Here is a 14,901-nt window from a genome sequence, read left to right as displayed (position 1 = left end):
ACCGCGGATTCATGGAACAAATTCATGGACAGTAAAGTTCATTTGGGAAACTCAAAGTCGCTTGAAGCTGCTGCTCTTGTTCCTCTAAACAATAAGCTTTGTATAATCCGGAACAACATGAGCATGAGTTTGGTTGATGTCTCGAATCCTGACAAGAACGACCCTCGAGTGTGGGAAAACATAGCCGTAAAAGGACAGTCCAAGAACATACTCAGTAATATATGGTCGAGTATCGCAGGGAGAGCATTGAAGAGCCATATTGTGCATTGCCAAGTGCTTCAAGCTTGACAAATGAAACCTGAAAACTCAATCAATGGAGTCAAATTGTTCAGAAGAAACCAACCCACCTTTGACCTTCCAAGAAGAGTGAGGAAGAAGCAAAATCTGGCTCAAGAGTAATACCAATGAGAATCGTCTTCTTCTCGACAAGAACTCATGTCCGGTCTTAACAAGATCATATGAGAGACCCAAGAGAGAGCCAAGACAAGTGAGGTGGGTTACATTTGTTCACCATTTCTTCTGGTGTTAAATCTGTGTTAGTATTTATTTATAGGAATCTCTTTTTAATTGGTTTTGGCAAATTGTTATAGTGTTTTGTTGACATTTTGTTTTCTGTGATCTCTGTAAATCTTAAATCTTTCGTCTCTTTGAGCAATAGTTATAACAACATACTCTTTATTAGTTTAAAACATCCACTTGGAACAAAGCAAAGCAAATACTTTTGAAATACAAACTTCAGACATTGGAATCACAAACTTCAGAGTTCAGACATTGGTGTGGCGAATTCAAGCATTTCGTAAATAGAGTTTGTTTGAGCAAGAAGGAACATCTTCGAACAAGGAAGCAGGTAAAGACTTGGTAAGGAATCCGACGGAGAACACAACCGTGGAGGCGGTTTGATCAGATGTCATGGCGGTGACAGGTAACCAAAGCAAACCCTCTTTAGCTTGGATTCCATTGAGGTTTTTAGCAACTCCGTAACCGAATTTACCGACGATTTTCTTGCCGAAGAAAACGTGTTGATCGCCGAACTCGACGTAGCAAGGAGAAGTCAGGTAAACGGTGAAAGCGCCGTCGTCTTCGGAGACAGTGTACGACTTGACGTTATCCGGAAGAAGACCTTTCGGGAACCCGAAGCGTTCGAGAAGATCGTGGATGTCATCGCCACGGAGAGATGGAAGATCGAAGTCTAGGGAAGAGGTGGAGAGAGACAAGAGAGAGAGGAAGAGACAGAAGCAGAGTGCGAGCGAAGAAGATGAAGTAGAAGCCATTGTTGGTTGGTTAATGAGTTGAATGACACTGAGGTTTAAGGAGGCTTTATATATAACAGAAACGTTGAGGGTAAAATTGGGAATTCACAAAGTTTGTAAGATTCCTTATTGTAGTTTGACTTGCCACGTGTATGAGAGGTAACATGTTCGTGATATTTCGTATTTTGGTACCGGCGTGTAACACTCTTTATTATATTTGGGCCTGTTGTGGATAATATCATATTATATCATTGTTGGTCCAACTAGAGAGATCCATATTGGGATCATACTACCTAACTTTCTTTTTTGAAGAAATTTATTTTGTAAATACTACTACTCTACTTGGGTGAATTTGATAAAATCACCATTAATTTTTTAAAAAATTGTTATGGTTAATGAGTAAGTTGCGAATTGTTATTTAACGATTGAAATTTTATATATATACTCTTGAATAGCTATATTGTTTGATTTTAAGATAAAAAAATTTGCAAGATGTGGTTGGTCAAGTGTTATTATACATGAAAAGAATAAGCTCAACAATGACCATTAATTTTAAGATTATTATGGTAAATGATTAAGTTGCGAAATATAATAGTTATTAAGAATTGAATTTTTTTTATAAAAGGATATTCTTGAATAGCTATGCTGTTTGATTTAAGATTAAACATTTGCAAGATATGTTTTGTGTGGGTGGGTTGGTAAAGTGTTATTTTCGATACATATAAACGAATAAGTCCAAATCCAAACCAATCTTCTTCTTTTTTTTTTTTAGAGATGTGTGAACCTGTTGTATTGCAGAGAATATTGATGATTAGAAGGAAAATATATACTGCTATATTTCATCAACTACAATGTAAATTAATTTCGATTGTTCTTGATTTTTGAGAGATTGTGGTTTCATACATTTTCTCTTACAGGGTTTTTGTTAAGGTTTTTGTGCTTTTCAACAAAGAATGTTATTGTTAGTAGAGAATCGGTTATACAAATTAAACGTATTTTATTAGCTAAGTTTTATTTTCTTAGTATAATAGCCTGAGTCATTTTTGTTAAGATGGTGACTCTAGAATCATGTTTTAGCATTGTAGTTTGACTTTAAAAGAGATAAAGAACCACTTTTCTTCAACAATATATGTTGTTCAAGCATTAGTTATATTTTAATCTGGATCGGAGTCACATTTGGTTGCAGTGTCTAAAATACAATTATTTTCTCCTCTACCGGCACAGCTGCCGCTTCCGGTCGTTGAAGGGTACTCCAAACCTTATCAAGAAATATAGTATATTTTTTTAATTTGATCTAATTAGTGTGAACAATTATCTAAGTAAATATTTTGTAAGACTTCCGATCAAAAAGTTTGCTTACTTCCACTCTCTCATCGAAATTGTTTACAATTTCCTTTTTCCACGTTAATTATTTATGTATTTGTAATATAAAACTTTTTAATGTTATTATATAATTGATTTGCTGTGGATCTTGACTGGCTGGCTGTTATTTTTTACGTCTATAGGATAATGTATTTTAAATACACATAACATGTGTTAAACGCTCAAACTAATTAAATACGACAAACGTAAATATTATTTTTTCATCATTCTATAAAATATAAGAAACACAACATTAATTATAAAAAAAACATATCAAGTCGGCAATCCATATAACACTAGCGTACAAGACCTGATTGATAAACAACGGGACTAAAATGTACTACGTACGCTTAGATATAAAAAAAACTACATTTTTACATGCATAGAGATGTGTATACACATGCAGCATGTGTCTCATTAATATAAATAAAGCGAAGGGAACATTAAATAAAAGAAGGTGTAAGTGAAGAGAAGAGATAATCAAAAGAAGAAGATGAGAGGGAAAAGAGCAAATATTAAAAGCTCAACACCCAACCAACTCTTCTTCTTCCATCCATTACTCTTGGCTGATTCAGCTTTTCCTCCTCCTGTCCCATCTATTTAAGTTATATCAAGAAATTATTGCATCAGTAAATTTAATGGGTCAGTAACTAATCATCGATCTAGTTATCGATGAAAATTATTTAAAAGAATTGAATGAATATGATCAAGGAGTATAAGTTAAGTTAAATTACCTTTATGTGAAGGAGATGTGGTGTTGTAATTTTCTTCAATCCTTCCTAAGCTCTCAAACTCTTTAGCCAATGTTGAGTTTCGAGGTAAATGCAGAACCGCTTTCCCATAATTAAAAGGCAAAAACGTTAGCTAACTTATTTTATAAATTAATGGGAAATCCTAGTTAGTTTAAAAAAATCAAAAATAAAAAATGAATACTATTTTTGTTGTTACAAAAACTTCTGCAATTTCCATTTCAAAACAGTTTCGTAATTGAAACAATGCTTCATATTTATGGTCTATATCAAAAACTGTAGAACGTACGATGGATATGTAGTATATATGTGATATCCAGAATTAGATTTAAAAAAAAACAAAAAAAAAAAAAGAAGAGGTAAAAACTATATTAAAAAGACGAAGAAAATGTATATTGCATAATAACCAAAACTTCAAAACTAAAAATACTTCATGCTATATATTTTGAACTTCTGTCATTTCCATGTAGTATATGCATCTATAACAACTAAAACAAAGAATTCTTCATAATATTTATTAGACTACATATATGGATTATAACATAGTATGTGATCTTCAAGATTAGAAGAACTCGAACAAAAACATCCATATATGATACCTGTACTTATACATACTAATAAAAACAAGCTCCATAAAACTTTATATATAGTAAATAAACTTCAACAAATGAGAGAGATAGAAGAAAAAAAACTTACAAATACACTCAGTGATGTTAAAAGCCGTTATATGGCAAGCGGCGGGAAGATGAGCGGCTAGGCTTGCGTTAAATTTGAGACCAAGTTGAGGATCATCTTTGTCTTTGACCAATATGCAAACACACTTCTGACTCTTCGTTATAACTTGGCCAAACCCTGCACAACAATCTTTTGTTGGAGCCTTGGCGTCTCCTCCAACGTACGGAAGACACGTGGATAGTGCTATGAGTTGGTTCGTACACTCGTCTCTGTCCTGAGCCAGATCTGAGCTTCCAAACCCTAGCAACATGGAGGTTGTCACGATGGTTATGATTAGGGCTCTTATCGAGTACTCCATGGTTCGATGCGTTGTGTTCTCTCTTTAGATTTCTATATATGTTTGTGTTGATAATGCAATATAGATAGAAACGTGTTCTCAGTCTCTTTTTGTATGATCGTGTGTATGTTTGTTTATATATGGCTCTGAGAGTGTCGACGTATTGGTTGGATGATATGGATGGGATCATTTATTACGTTTAACATTTATAGTTATGTACTCAAGATAATATCATTTGAATGTGTGATGAACTGATGATTTGTATATGAGTGTTTATGATGGCTTATATATTTTTCAGAGGAATGAGCCAATTTACTGGTGAGATAATGGAAAAATAAGGCCAAAAACAAAAACAAAAACAAAAAAAGGTTTGTCCATATCGTGAGTTCTTTGGCAAATAGTTTCACCGGTCATAGCTTTAATTAGATTTATGAAACATTGTGAGTTACTGGAGTTGTCAATCCCCAGTACATACATGTGGTTGTGGTTGTGGTTGGTTCAATATATTTACGATAATATGATGGCATTAAAATATTTAGATCTGGTGAGGATATACGTAAAACAAATATTAAAAGGACCAACTACTAAATCAAATGTCTTATACAAACATTTGGATATTCCAAGCATTATAATTTAATAAATTGATACTTCTCAAAATACCAAATCTACAATTTATGAGTGACTTTGGATGATAAGTAATTTGGATAGAGATTGAAGGTGGTGTCTGTCACAATCGGAACGTTTATATTATCTATTATTCAAAAAAAAACCCCAAAATTTTCTTGATGTAATTTCATACTACTGTAATATTTGTATGTATTCATATAATCATACTACTGTACTAGTAAGTCTAGTATAGTACAGTAGTATTTCTTAAAGGTTGATGGCTAAATTAATGATTAGCCTAAAATTAGTGAGAGGAAATAATGGTGGTCGAGCCCTTGGAACTCTGCAATCTTGCATGCATGTGATTGTCATGTTTTTTAATTCAAGCCACCTCGAATTATTGTCCTTTTCTTATGATTTTGTTTTGTATATCTTGAAGTTGCGGAAACTCGATCAGCCTATCATTTTTTAACCCTTTTTGGATCAGTCATTGATTAATATATATATATATGGCTTGATAAATCTAAAAACATAAATAGTAATAACTTTTTTTTCCAAGCTTGGTGATATTCTTGCATGTGGATTTTGTAAGAAGTGGGACGAATATTATCTTTTTACTAGCTGAACTAAAGCTACACTTTTTTGGATCTAAAATCCTAGCTCAGTTTCTACTTTGGCCAATTGGTAACTTTCCTACAGTAGTGTCTAACATAAGAATCGATGAAAGCGATAGGTACCTATTTCCCTATATGAAGATGAGATAAAGAGCTTGAAAACTTGGTTGATTTAGATCACTATCTTGGGTACATACGTAAATGGTACGTTTTGAGAAAGAAAGACTAATTATAATTAATAGTTTCATCTACTGATTGGAGAAATTTATTAGGATGTTCAACGAACCTAACTTTACTTCACCGCTCAATATACGAGACACAGCTGGGGGTACATGTCTCTTTGATTGATCCAAACAAGCTCTACGATCATCCAAAATTAATGTTTTTATGACCTGATATTTGAAACTCGTATGTGTATTTTTATGTATCTAAATCAACTACCAGTTAGATTATTCAAATTGAACATCGCATTTCTTTTTAATATAACACCAGGATCATATAATACAGCAACACTATTTCTTTCTAAATATCAAAACATATAGTATTAATGGCTGTTACGAAGTTTTGTTTCTGCCCTTTTATTAATTAGTTTCATTTTGTTTGTTTGCCATTTCTTTGACGTAAATGTACGTAGTCTTCGAGGGCTTGACAAAATTCAGACACGTATGGGTGGTCATACTAGTAACGAAACAAAAAGTAATGTAACTTCTTTCACTTGTTGTCTTGTTCTCATCAGGGCATGTGCATCGGTTAGGACTGATATTTGGTCCTTCAAATATTTTATTCCTATTTTGAGAGTTTCTTAAGTTTTGTATTAGCATTGGTGTCCTTCAGAATTTGGTTCTTCATAATATTTTTAATTTTAAAAATTAATTATTTAAATAAATATGTAAAAACATATTAAAATTTTAATTTAAATAAAACATATAACATTGATATTAAAAACATAAGAAAATTACAAAGTTACTGATAAATTCATTGTTGTTCTTTCTATAATTTGGATTTTCATGTGTTGAGAATTCAAAACATGGAGGCTTGAACTATGATCTTGATACCATGTCACTGATAAATTTGGATCTTTAAATCATCAAAAGCAATTGTCTTACACTCTTTCCAAGTACAGATCAATTGTGTAAAAATAATACTAGAGAGATGGGTTCATCAAGAAACATAGATGTTACAGAATTGTAAAGAGATCTCTGAAATACTATGAGACAAAATGTGATTGCTTTTGCTATTTGGTTATAATCCTAGAGAAGAGTATCAAGAAACTCGCTCACGGTCATGTATTTGACATCAGGGTAAAGCTCAGTACCATTCACTCCACCCCACCGTTTCGTCGAGAGAGAGGAAAGAGAGAGATTCTGCAAAAGAAGAAAATGAGAGAAAAACAAAATACTCTCACACGCTGCCATGTGTAACGAAAGACGGAGAAATAAACGTCCCATATGAAGGAACGTTCCTTCGCTTAATATCACATTTTGATTTAAATTAAATCGTTTTATTATGAAGGACGGTCGATTAATACGCCGCTGCAGATGCCCTCAGGTTCCTCACGCAAGTACAAGTTAGTTACATATATTTATAAAGCTAATTTCAGTAATATCTACGCGTTATCCCCAAAGTTATATACTGGGTATGTAACACACCCAACATTTTTAATCGTTCGATCAATGTGTTAATATGTTTTTTTTTTCTAAAAGAAGAGGTGAAGTGCAATTTTACTTTTTGAATGATATTTTCGTAGATTGAAAAATTGAGCCTTTCTCACAGTACTAAACTAGAAACAATAACGTAGTCATATCAACATTTCTTAATCAAAAGTACACTAGCTACAATGATTATCGTAGATAAGAGATTAGAACATCTTCATGTGCATTCAAAGCCTTAAATGTGACCAGTTACTTAGGTATCGTTCTACAATACATTATCTCTACCTAACAATAGATATAGATAGCTCCCAAAACATCACTTTACTAATCCTAATTATAGAAAAGTTTCTCTATACTCCCCCGGCTCTTGATCAGTTCTTTTTAGGAATACTTATATAATTCTTTAGATTTTTTGAAAAATTTGAAAAATACAAAATTAACTATCTCCGTTCATTTGTGATATTGATGTCTTTGTTGGTCCCCATGTCATAAAACGAAGGCATAAATGGAGGTAACACAAACACGACTGTCACATACCTAAAACCTACACTTTCTCCATAAAGATACCACCTAATTTCTCGTTCACCCTCTTAGCTGGAAAAAACCAGATAGATATTTGGTGTTGTAATCGATACAATATTATAATAATATCTAACTAACAATCTTACAATGTTATTCAAGGGTGGGAAGGAAGATGAGATTGTGTGGACCTTGATTAAGTGTGTTATGTACCAACACCATGTGCATGTGTGAGTGAATATCTTTGGCCCGAGTTACATTTTGACAAGCCGGACGTCGCTCTGGCCAAAGGCAGTACCACAACCTGGACATTTCCGGTGTCGGATCTCTAAGCTACGTTGGATGCATTGCTGGCAGAAGAGATGATAACATTTCACAATTACCACCTGCAATATTGTTTCAAAACAAAACAACAGTTGTTGATATGCGCTGAAAACGGTTTTTTATGATGCGATATTTGACTATTGATGATTACTATGACAGTGATGAGAAAGGATTATCAAATCATAATGTCTGTCTTACGGTGAGATATAGGATTATGAGCATTGTTACCTCTTTAGGCCGATCAAAACAAACGCCGCATTTGAGGATGTTTTTGCAATTCTTAACTTCTTCCTGGAGTCTCACTATCGCAGCTTCTACACTCTCAGAACCCAACTCTTCAAGCTCCTTGTTCAACTCCATCAGCTCTTCCTCAAGCTTCTTCTTCTCCCTCCTGTTCAGTAGATAGAAATCATATCAATCTGTCATAAATGTAGTAATTGAGTTCAAACAGGAGATCTGTTTTCAGGTCCACCTTTCATCATCCAATTCATGTTTGATGTCGTTTGTCCTCCTACTGATCTGTTCATATTCCTTCTCGGATGAAGAAACAGCCGACTTGAGCCATCTGAATTCCTTGTCAGCATCAGCTACTTCCCACTTGGTGGTTTCGAGGCTGATAGCGAGGTGACGATCTTCTTGAATCAATTTATAAGCCTCAGAAAAACAGCCTTTCATCTGGGAACATCAGAGTATTAGTAAATGTCACTGATGAGAGCAGTTTTTAGAGAGTTCCAGCAATTACATAAGTGAAAGCTTCTAACCTGTTCCTCATTATGTGTAATCCTTGCTTTTAGAGTCTCTACTGATGCATTAACTTGTTGTAGCTGCTTTTCCATTGCTTGCTTCTCAGATAAGTGAGTGTTGTAAGCATGCTTTGTCTTGACACTCTCGGAAACAAGCTGGCATCATAGATCAAACAAATAATCTACAACTGATGTGTTCAAAGGCTAGATAGAAATTAATTAAAGGTAAGAATTGAAAAAAAGAGAGTAAAAACCCCATATCTCACCATCAAAATGTCCTATTAACACTAGAACTTACCTTGATATTATAATCATCCCGCTCAGCCACCTGCTGCAACAAATTTTGGTTTTGTGTCTGCATGTCTTCATAGGCTTGACCGATAGTCTATAAAAACAAAGTATTGATGAGACACATGCACATTTTTTACTTTTAGATTTTAATACTCCTTCAAAATCAAAATGAGAAAGAACGGGCAGAAGGATGATTGCAAGATACCTCCATTTCAGCAATGCATGCCTCTGCCTCCTGCTCTTTAACTTTAATTCCCTCCTTAAGTTCCAAAACCTCCCTGCAAATAATACTGATTAATGCCCCCAAAACGGTGAAAAGAATAAGATGAATGAGCTTATATGTGGTATCAAAAGAGAGTATACCTCTCAGAAAGATCTAACTGAGTCCTCAATTCAGCAATTTCAGCCTTCGCGGTAGCAAGCCTTTCTTGGCAAGCAGTTTCCGTCTCATGAGCCGCTTTCACTCTCAATTCAAGAAAGTGTTCATCTAAAACGTATTTCAGCTCTTCAGCCTGAGCTTGGGCTTTCCGTTGTGATTCCTTGATTTCTGCCAATCCTCTGAAAGTGGAAAGCACATATCTCATGTTTTCAGCAAAAATTGGAGAGCTCATGTACAGTCAAATGGTCACATACCTTTCATCATTACACTCACGAGTACAGATGCTTGCTAGATTTTGCAGCTCCAATTTTTCTTTCAGAAGTTTCTCAATCTGCAACGTTACAATTGACATTCAGACTCTTACTGCTAATTTTTCTGAAGTTTCAGTATCCATGAATTCCTAAAAGAGAAAAGATAACTACGCAAGCGGATGAGTTAAGTGCCTAAGATACGGTTAGAGAGAGGCATGTAAATAGAGCAAAAGAACATGGTAATTACCAAAAAGAAAAATTGGAGTAGATGGGTTAAAGGACATAAAGAAAACTTACTAAAGCCTTGAGAGATTTAATTTCGGCCATCTGTTCGGCACATTTATCCTCTATACCTTTCTGTTCGTCTGCCTTTGTTAACAAGAGAAAACCAATATTTCAGGGAGCAGTCCAATTACAAAGGACCAAATAGTTGAAGCAAAACATTTTTATATACAAGGGAAAGAGATTCTACATTTGTATTTCGATGTTATACCGGTTAATGTTGCATATAAAACTTGTATATTAGTCAAAGCCTTTGCATTGACAATAACGCACAAAACAGTCAAAATAGAATAGCTGAAACTCAACAAAATATTTCCACTTCTCCTCATCTTGTTAGCATTCTAATTCTAGAAAAGAACAGCATGTGCCACATTATTAATTGAGTAACCTACTCCTTACAAGTAATCCATGCAGTGACCAAATAGTCCACAAAACAAACAAATTATACAAAGTCGATGGCAGGAAAAACAGAGAAATATTATACCGAATATAATAAGCTGTGGTTGCGTTCAAACCTTGTTACTTAAGGAAACTCTCAGCGACTGAGCTTGTTCACGCATGTAAAGAGCATCATTTGCAGTGTCTTTCCACCGTTTTAGCTGTGTTTCCATCATTTCCATCTCCTTAGATAAGGTTGATGCCATTGTAATAAACTCACTTTTAATATCTTGCCGCTCTGAAACATGCAAAATTTATTTTACAGAACGAAAGTAAAGCATTAGATAGACAATGAGTAATGAAATGGATTGAAAATCACCAGAATCTTGAATAGCTTCTTCCGTTTCAAGCTCTAATCCATTCTTTTCAACTATACAACTCTGCAACTTCTGTTCCAGCACTTCAATTCTAGAACCAACAATGGTAATCTTATGGTTAGCCGCCTCAAGGGATTCTGCCCTCAGATTTAGTTCCTTCTCCCGTCTCATTACAAATGACCTTTCAGCCTGAAGCAGAGGTTAGACAAAGATGGACAAAATATTCACCCACTTATTAGGGATAGAAACACTGGCAAATTGAATAAGATGCTGACCTGAATAGCCTCAGTCAGAATTTTATACCGGTCCAGTTCAGCATTCCAGTGATGAAGTTGATCTTTGATCAAACTATACAGTCTAGACGAGTATATATACTGGTCATCCTTTAGCTCATTCTACATCCAGTAAGTAAAACATATCATTGTAAACTGCAACTATTACTCTTAGATATTTCCTTTTCCCTAAATTCTATAGATATACCTCAATATCTTGACATTGTCTTGACAGGGAAAGGTTATACTCTTGTGCGGCTTGAAGCTCAGACAGACGACCTTCTGCCATTATCTAGATTAATTATTCAAAAAAATTATAAGCTTAAACGTGAGAAGAAAACACAAACATGAACTACTCTATCAATGGTATTTACCTTTATTTCATCAATTGATTCCTTCAATTCACGCAACTTTTTCTTATCTACTGGCTTCTCAGGAGAAAGACTTCCATTAGCTATTGCTGGTGATGTTACATAACCTTCACATGCAGCATCCTTCTGCATTTTCAGATTTATCAATTTTCTTCTATTTTCTTCAAGCTCAGCTTTGATTTCTTCCAGTTGACCTTTAATAACCAAAGATACCAAATCGTCAAAGAGCAATTATGAGATGTTAACATGCTAATTAACATAAATTCTTACATCCCGGTTCCAACGTTCAAAATGGAAAAGGTGCTATGCTAAAAGAAACAAACAGTTGATTTCTCATGTTGTCTAGAATCATAAAATATATAACCTTTGAGGTGTTTAAGCTCGGATTGATCTGTTGAATGGCTGCTTATGTATGTCTGAATTTGCTCGGTATGTTCTTTGTGCCTCACATGCAAAGCATCAATTATCTCACGCAAGTTTTTGGCCTCCTCTTTCATCAAATCATTAATGTTAGACAACTGGATGGTGGCATCTGAAAAAAAAAAAAAAGTCTGTGAATTGTCTATAGCCACTAAAACAAAAAAATGAAATCGACAATTGGAACACCAACCAACCTTCTGCCGATTTCACAGCATGTAAATTTTGTGATATGCTTTCAGCTTTCGCCCTCTGTGTAGCAATGGTGTTTTCAAAGAGTCCCATCAACTCCATAGTAGAGGAGTGGCGCAAAGCAAGAGCTTCTTCAACCTTCCTTACTACCTCATCACCATTTCTAGTATCTAAGGAATCTACTTGCAGAAGTCTACACAGAAACGTTTCATCAGCAGGGCATGGCGGAACTGAACCTAGATTACATGGAGACAGATATCTTAATTGTTACGCAAATGTAAGCAACTACTATACTTAAAGAAGAGGGAGAACTCTTATAAACACCTCGCTTTTTATCTACAATGTCCAAGTAGTTTAGAGCCTCATGATTAGCCCCGGCACGAACTCCAAGCAATATCAGATCATCCACCAACTAAATCGTCATATAAGCACAAATAAAACCGACACTCTGAGTTAAAAAATCAAACGATGCAATTAGGTATTCTACATATACAAAGAGGAACACGACCACCTGAAAGCCAAGTAATTGCTGACCTGATTCCAAAGCCGGTTAACTGAGATAAGTTCATCATCATAAGATGTTTGGTTGATATGCAACTCTTGGATCTTGGTTTCAACATCGTAGAGGTGTTTCTTCTGAAGGTCTAATTGCTGGACCAGTTTCTGATTCTGAAGCTGTAGAACGGTGGCATCAACCTGAAAACAACATGCACCAAAGAAACTCACTTTTACTGTCTTACATATAATCCTTATTTGCATCATTCTGACACTGCAGCTATACACACAACACAATTGCACACCAGGTTTCAAATCAATTTCATTATAGAAAAACCCTATCGAAGTATTCAACGAGAAGTCTCAATCGCAAAAAAAAGCTTACACTTTTAGCGATGGGATGAGAAGGTGAGGAATTACGGGCCATGGAAGTCGGAGAAACGGAGTCCATAAGATGAGGCTTCTTCTGCATCGGCTCGTCCGATTCCTGATTCTCCATAACACTCCAAAAGTAACCCAAAAAAAAAACCCTAAAAAATCGAGCTGGTTCAGGCAGAAACTCTAAAGTCTAAAAATTCAAGCAATATATATGTCTCGTTGACAGAGAATCGCTAAATTGAGTTATACGGACGTCCAGAGGCGGAGGAGGTGTCGCCGGAGAATCTTCTGAGCTTTCTCCTCTAATCGACTGATTTTGTTTTGTTTTCGTTTTTTTTTTTATCTAACAAAGAGACAAAACTCCTTAAACGACGTCGTTGAGGTATTAAAAAGGCTTATTGGGCCTAGACTACGTGAATATAAGTAAAACAAAAGCCCAACAACGTAATTTAAATAGCGACTAGAGATATTGAAGTTAGCTTGATTCGACATAAATTTGTTTCCAACAATAAATTTAATAAAATCAGTTTGATTTTTAAAATAGTAAAATAAGAATTTAATTCAATAACTTACTATATATAAAGTTAACTTTGGTCACTTCTCCTTCCTCCACATCAACATCCACCTAATCAATTTTTTTTGCCTAAAAATTCTATTTTTAATATTCATTCATTACATATTTATTATTTATAATCAATAATAGTAATAAATAGATAAATAACGAATTAACTAAAATTAATTAAATTTTAAAATAGTATAAACAATAATATAACTTTTTAGTAAATAATAAAAACAATAACTATCAAAAATGAATTAAGTAAAATAAATGAAAATTTTAAAATAGTAAAAATAATACTATAAATTTGTTTTAGTAATGATGTTATTATTAAAATTATAACCAAAAAATGAGTATATTCCAAAATTTAGAATGGGTTATTAGTTTTAGAATGTAAGTAAGATTTTAATGTATGGTGGAGTGAAAAAACAAGTTATGTAAATGTATTTATAAAAATCTAAACATGATAATAAAATTGAAGTGAGATATTAGTTTCTAAGAAATATAGACCATAAAGATTTAGGGAAATTACCTAGAATATTACATAAAAGTAGGTTTATTACTAGACTAACACGTTGAGATTTCTGTCTTACTAGAATAACACATAAAATTTTACAAATTATTTCTATATCTGAGTTGTGTGTTTTATTATGGTTTATGCCATTTATAATTAAATTTGATCCAAAAAAAACCTTAAGATTTTATGCTCTTGCTCTTGAGATCTTCTGCTCTTACATTTAAATTTTCTGTGATTTTGAAGAGAAAGAAACACAAAAAACTTGAACGATCGATTCCTGTTTTTTTGGATTCTCTTAAATTTGGGTGGGCAAAAAACATTAGATTGATTCCTTCTAATTTGATTCACTTTCTCTCTCGAGAACAAAGTTTCAGATCTAGTTTTTTATTTTGCCTGAGTTATCGGAGAAGATATTATCTGTGAGTTCGAGAATCGGTGAATTCAGAATTATCGGTGAGTTTGATAATTCGTAACTAGCGGTAGATTGAAAACCCCCGCCGGTACAGTTCCGTTGAGAAGATTCTTGACGATTCTGATTTTGTTTAAGGACTTGCATTTACCAAGCTCTTCTGGGATTGGACCAAAGAAGAAGTTGTTAGAGAGTATCAACATCTCTAGCTTCTCGCCTCTGCATAAATCCATGAGGATAAGTCCGGTGAGGTGGTTATAAGAGACATCAAGCTTTTTCAGATTCCCGTTCCGGCCAAGATTCGCCCCTGCGTCTGATCTGATTCGGGGCATTGTCACAGAGTGTGGGGTTGATTTCGATGAGGTTGGTTCCTCAGAACGTGGATTTATTTTTTTTTTATTTTTTTTGGGAACAAAATGCGACCTAGGATTATTGATTTATTAGCTGTTTGTTTTCTTTGGATTCTTCAGCTATGCTTATTGATCATACTAGCTTCTCCGTCTCT

The 14,901-nt window shown here is 34.3% G+C and overlaps 4 protein-coding genes across 5 annotated transcripts in view; 1 reads left to right on the top strand and 3 right to left on the bottom strand.

The window, feature by feature from the left end:
- Nucleotides 1–681, top strand: part of LOC104758805 (F-box/kelch-repeat protein At1g55270) — a 3,284-nt gene extending 2,603 nt beyond the window's left edge. The window contains exon 3 of one of the 2 annotated variants that reach the window (XM_019239792.1): nucleotides 1–681. This exon is cut by the window's left edge and continues 3 nt beyond it. In XM_019239792.1, the coding sequence (XP_019095337.1) occupies nucleotides 1–288 (288 nt within the window). In that variant the 3' untranslated portion in view covers nucleotides 289–681. The other variant, XM_010481752.2, reaches the window with a different exon arrangement.
- LOC104758806 lies at nucleotides 656–1,302 on the bottom strand. Its single transcript, XM_010481754.1, has one exon. The coding sequence runs from the start codon at nucleotides 1,269–1,271 to the stop codon at nucleotides 786–788; it is 486 nt and encodes a 161-aa protein (XP_010480056.1). The 5' UTR covers nucleotides 1,272–1,302; the 3' UTR covers nucleotides 656–785.
- LOC104758804 (protein YLS3-like) lies at nucleotides 2,822–4,593 on the bottom strand. Its single transcript, XM_010481751.2, has 3 exons — nucleotides 4,058–4,593; nucleotides 3,347–3,445; nucleotides 2,822–3,208 (listed from the first exon to the last, which is right to left on the bottom strand). The coding sequence occupies exons 1-3, from the start codon at nucleotides 4,392–4,394 to the stop codon at nucleotides 3,093–3,095; spliced, it is 552 nt and encodes a 183-aa protein (XP_010480053.1). The 5' UTR covers nucleotides 4,395–4,593; the 3' UTR covers nucleotides 2,822–3,092.
- LOC104758803 (E3 ubiquitin-protein ligase BRE1-like 2) lies at nucleotides 7,732–13,248 on the bottom strand. The gene is made up of 19 exons (XM_010481747.2): nucleotides 12,922–13,248; nucleotides 12,576–12,737; nucleotides 12,366–12,453; nucleotides 12,047–12,277; nucleotides 11,797–11,964; nucleotides 11,436–11,626; nucleotides 11,270–11,353; nucleotides 11,065–11,184; nucleotides 10,792–10,978; nucleotides 10,550–10,710; nucleotides 10,050–10,121; nucleotides 9,756–9,832; nucleotides 9,486–9,680; nucleotides 9,328–9,400; nucleotides 9,130–9,216; nucleotides 8,850–8,987; nucleotides 8,561–8,763; nucleotides 8,317–8,479; nucleotides 7,732–8,150 (listed from the first exon to the last, which is right to left on the bottom strand). Exons 1-19 carry the CDS (start codon nucleotides 13,033–13,035, stop codon nucleotides 8,019–8,021), a joined length of 2,646 nt encoding a protein of 881 aa, XP_010480049.1. The 5' UTR covers nucleotides 13,036–13,248; the 3' UTR covers nucleotides 7,732–8,018.

Source organism: Camelina sativa, chromosome 17 (genome assembly GCF_000633955.1).
Source record: "Camelina sativa cultivar DH55 chromosome 17, Cs, whole genome shotgun sequence".
In the NCBI taxonomy this organism is placed as follows: domain Eukaryota; kingdom Viridiplantae; phylum Streptophyta; class Magnoliopsida; order Brassicales; family Brassicaceae; genus Camelina; species Camelina sativa.
Note: the sequence above shows the minus strand (reverse complement) of the source record. Positions and strands in the feature narration are given on the sequence as shown.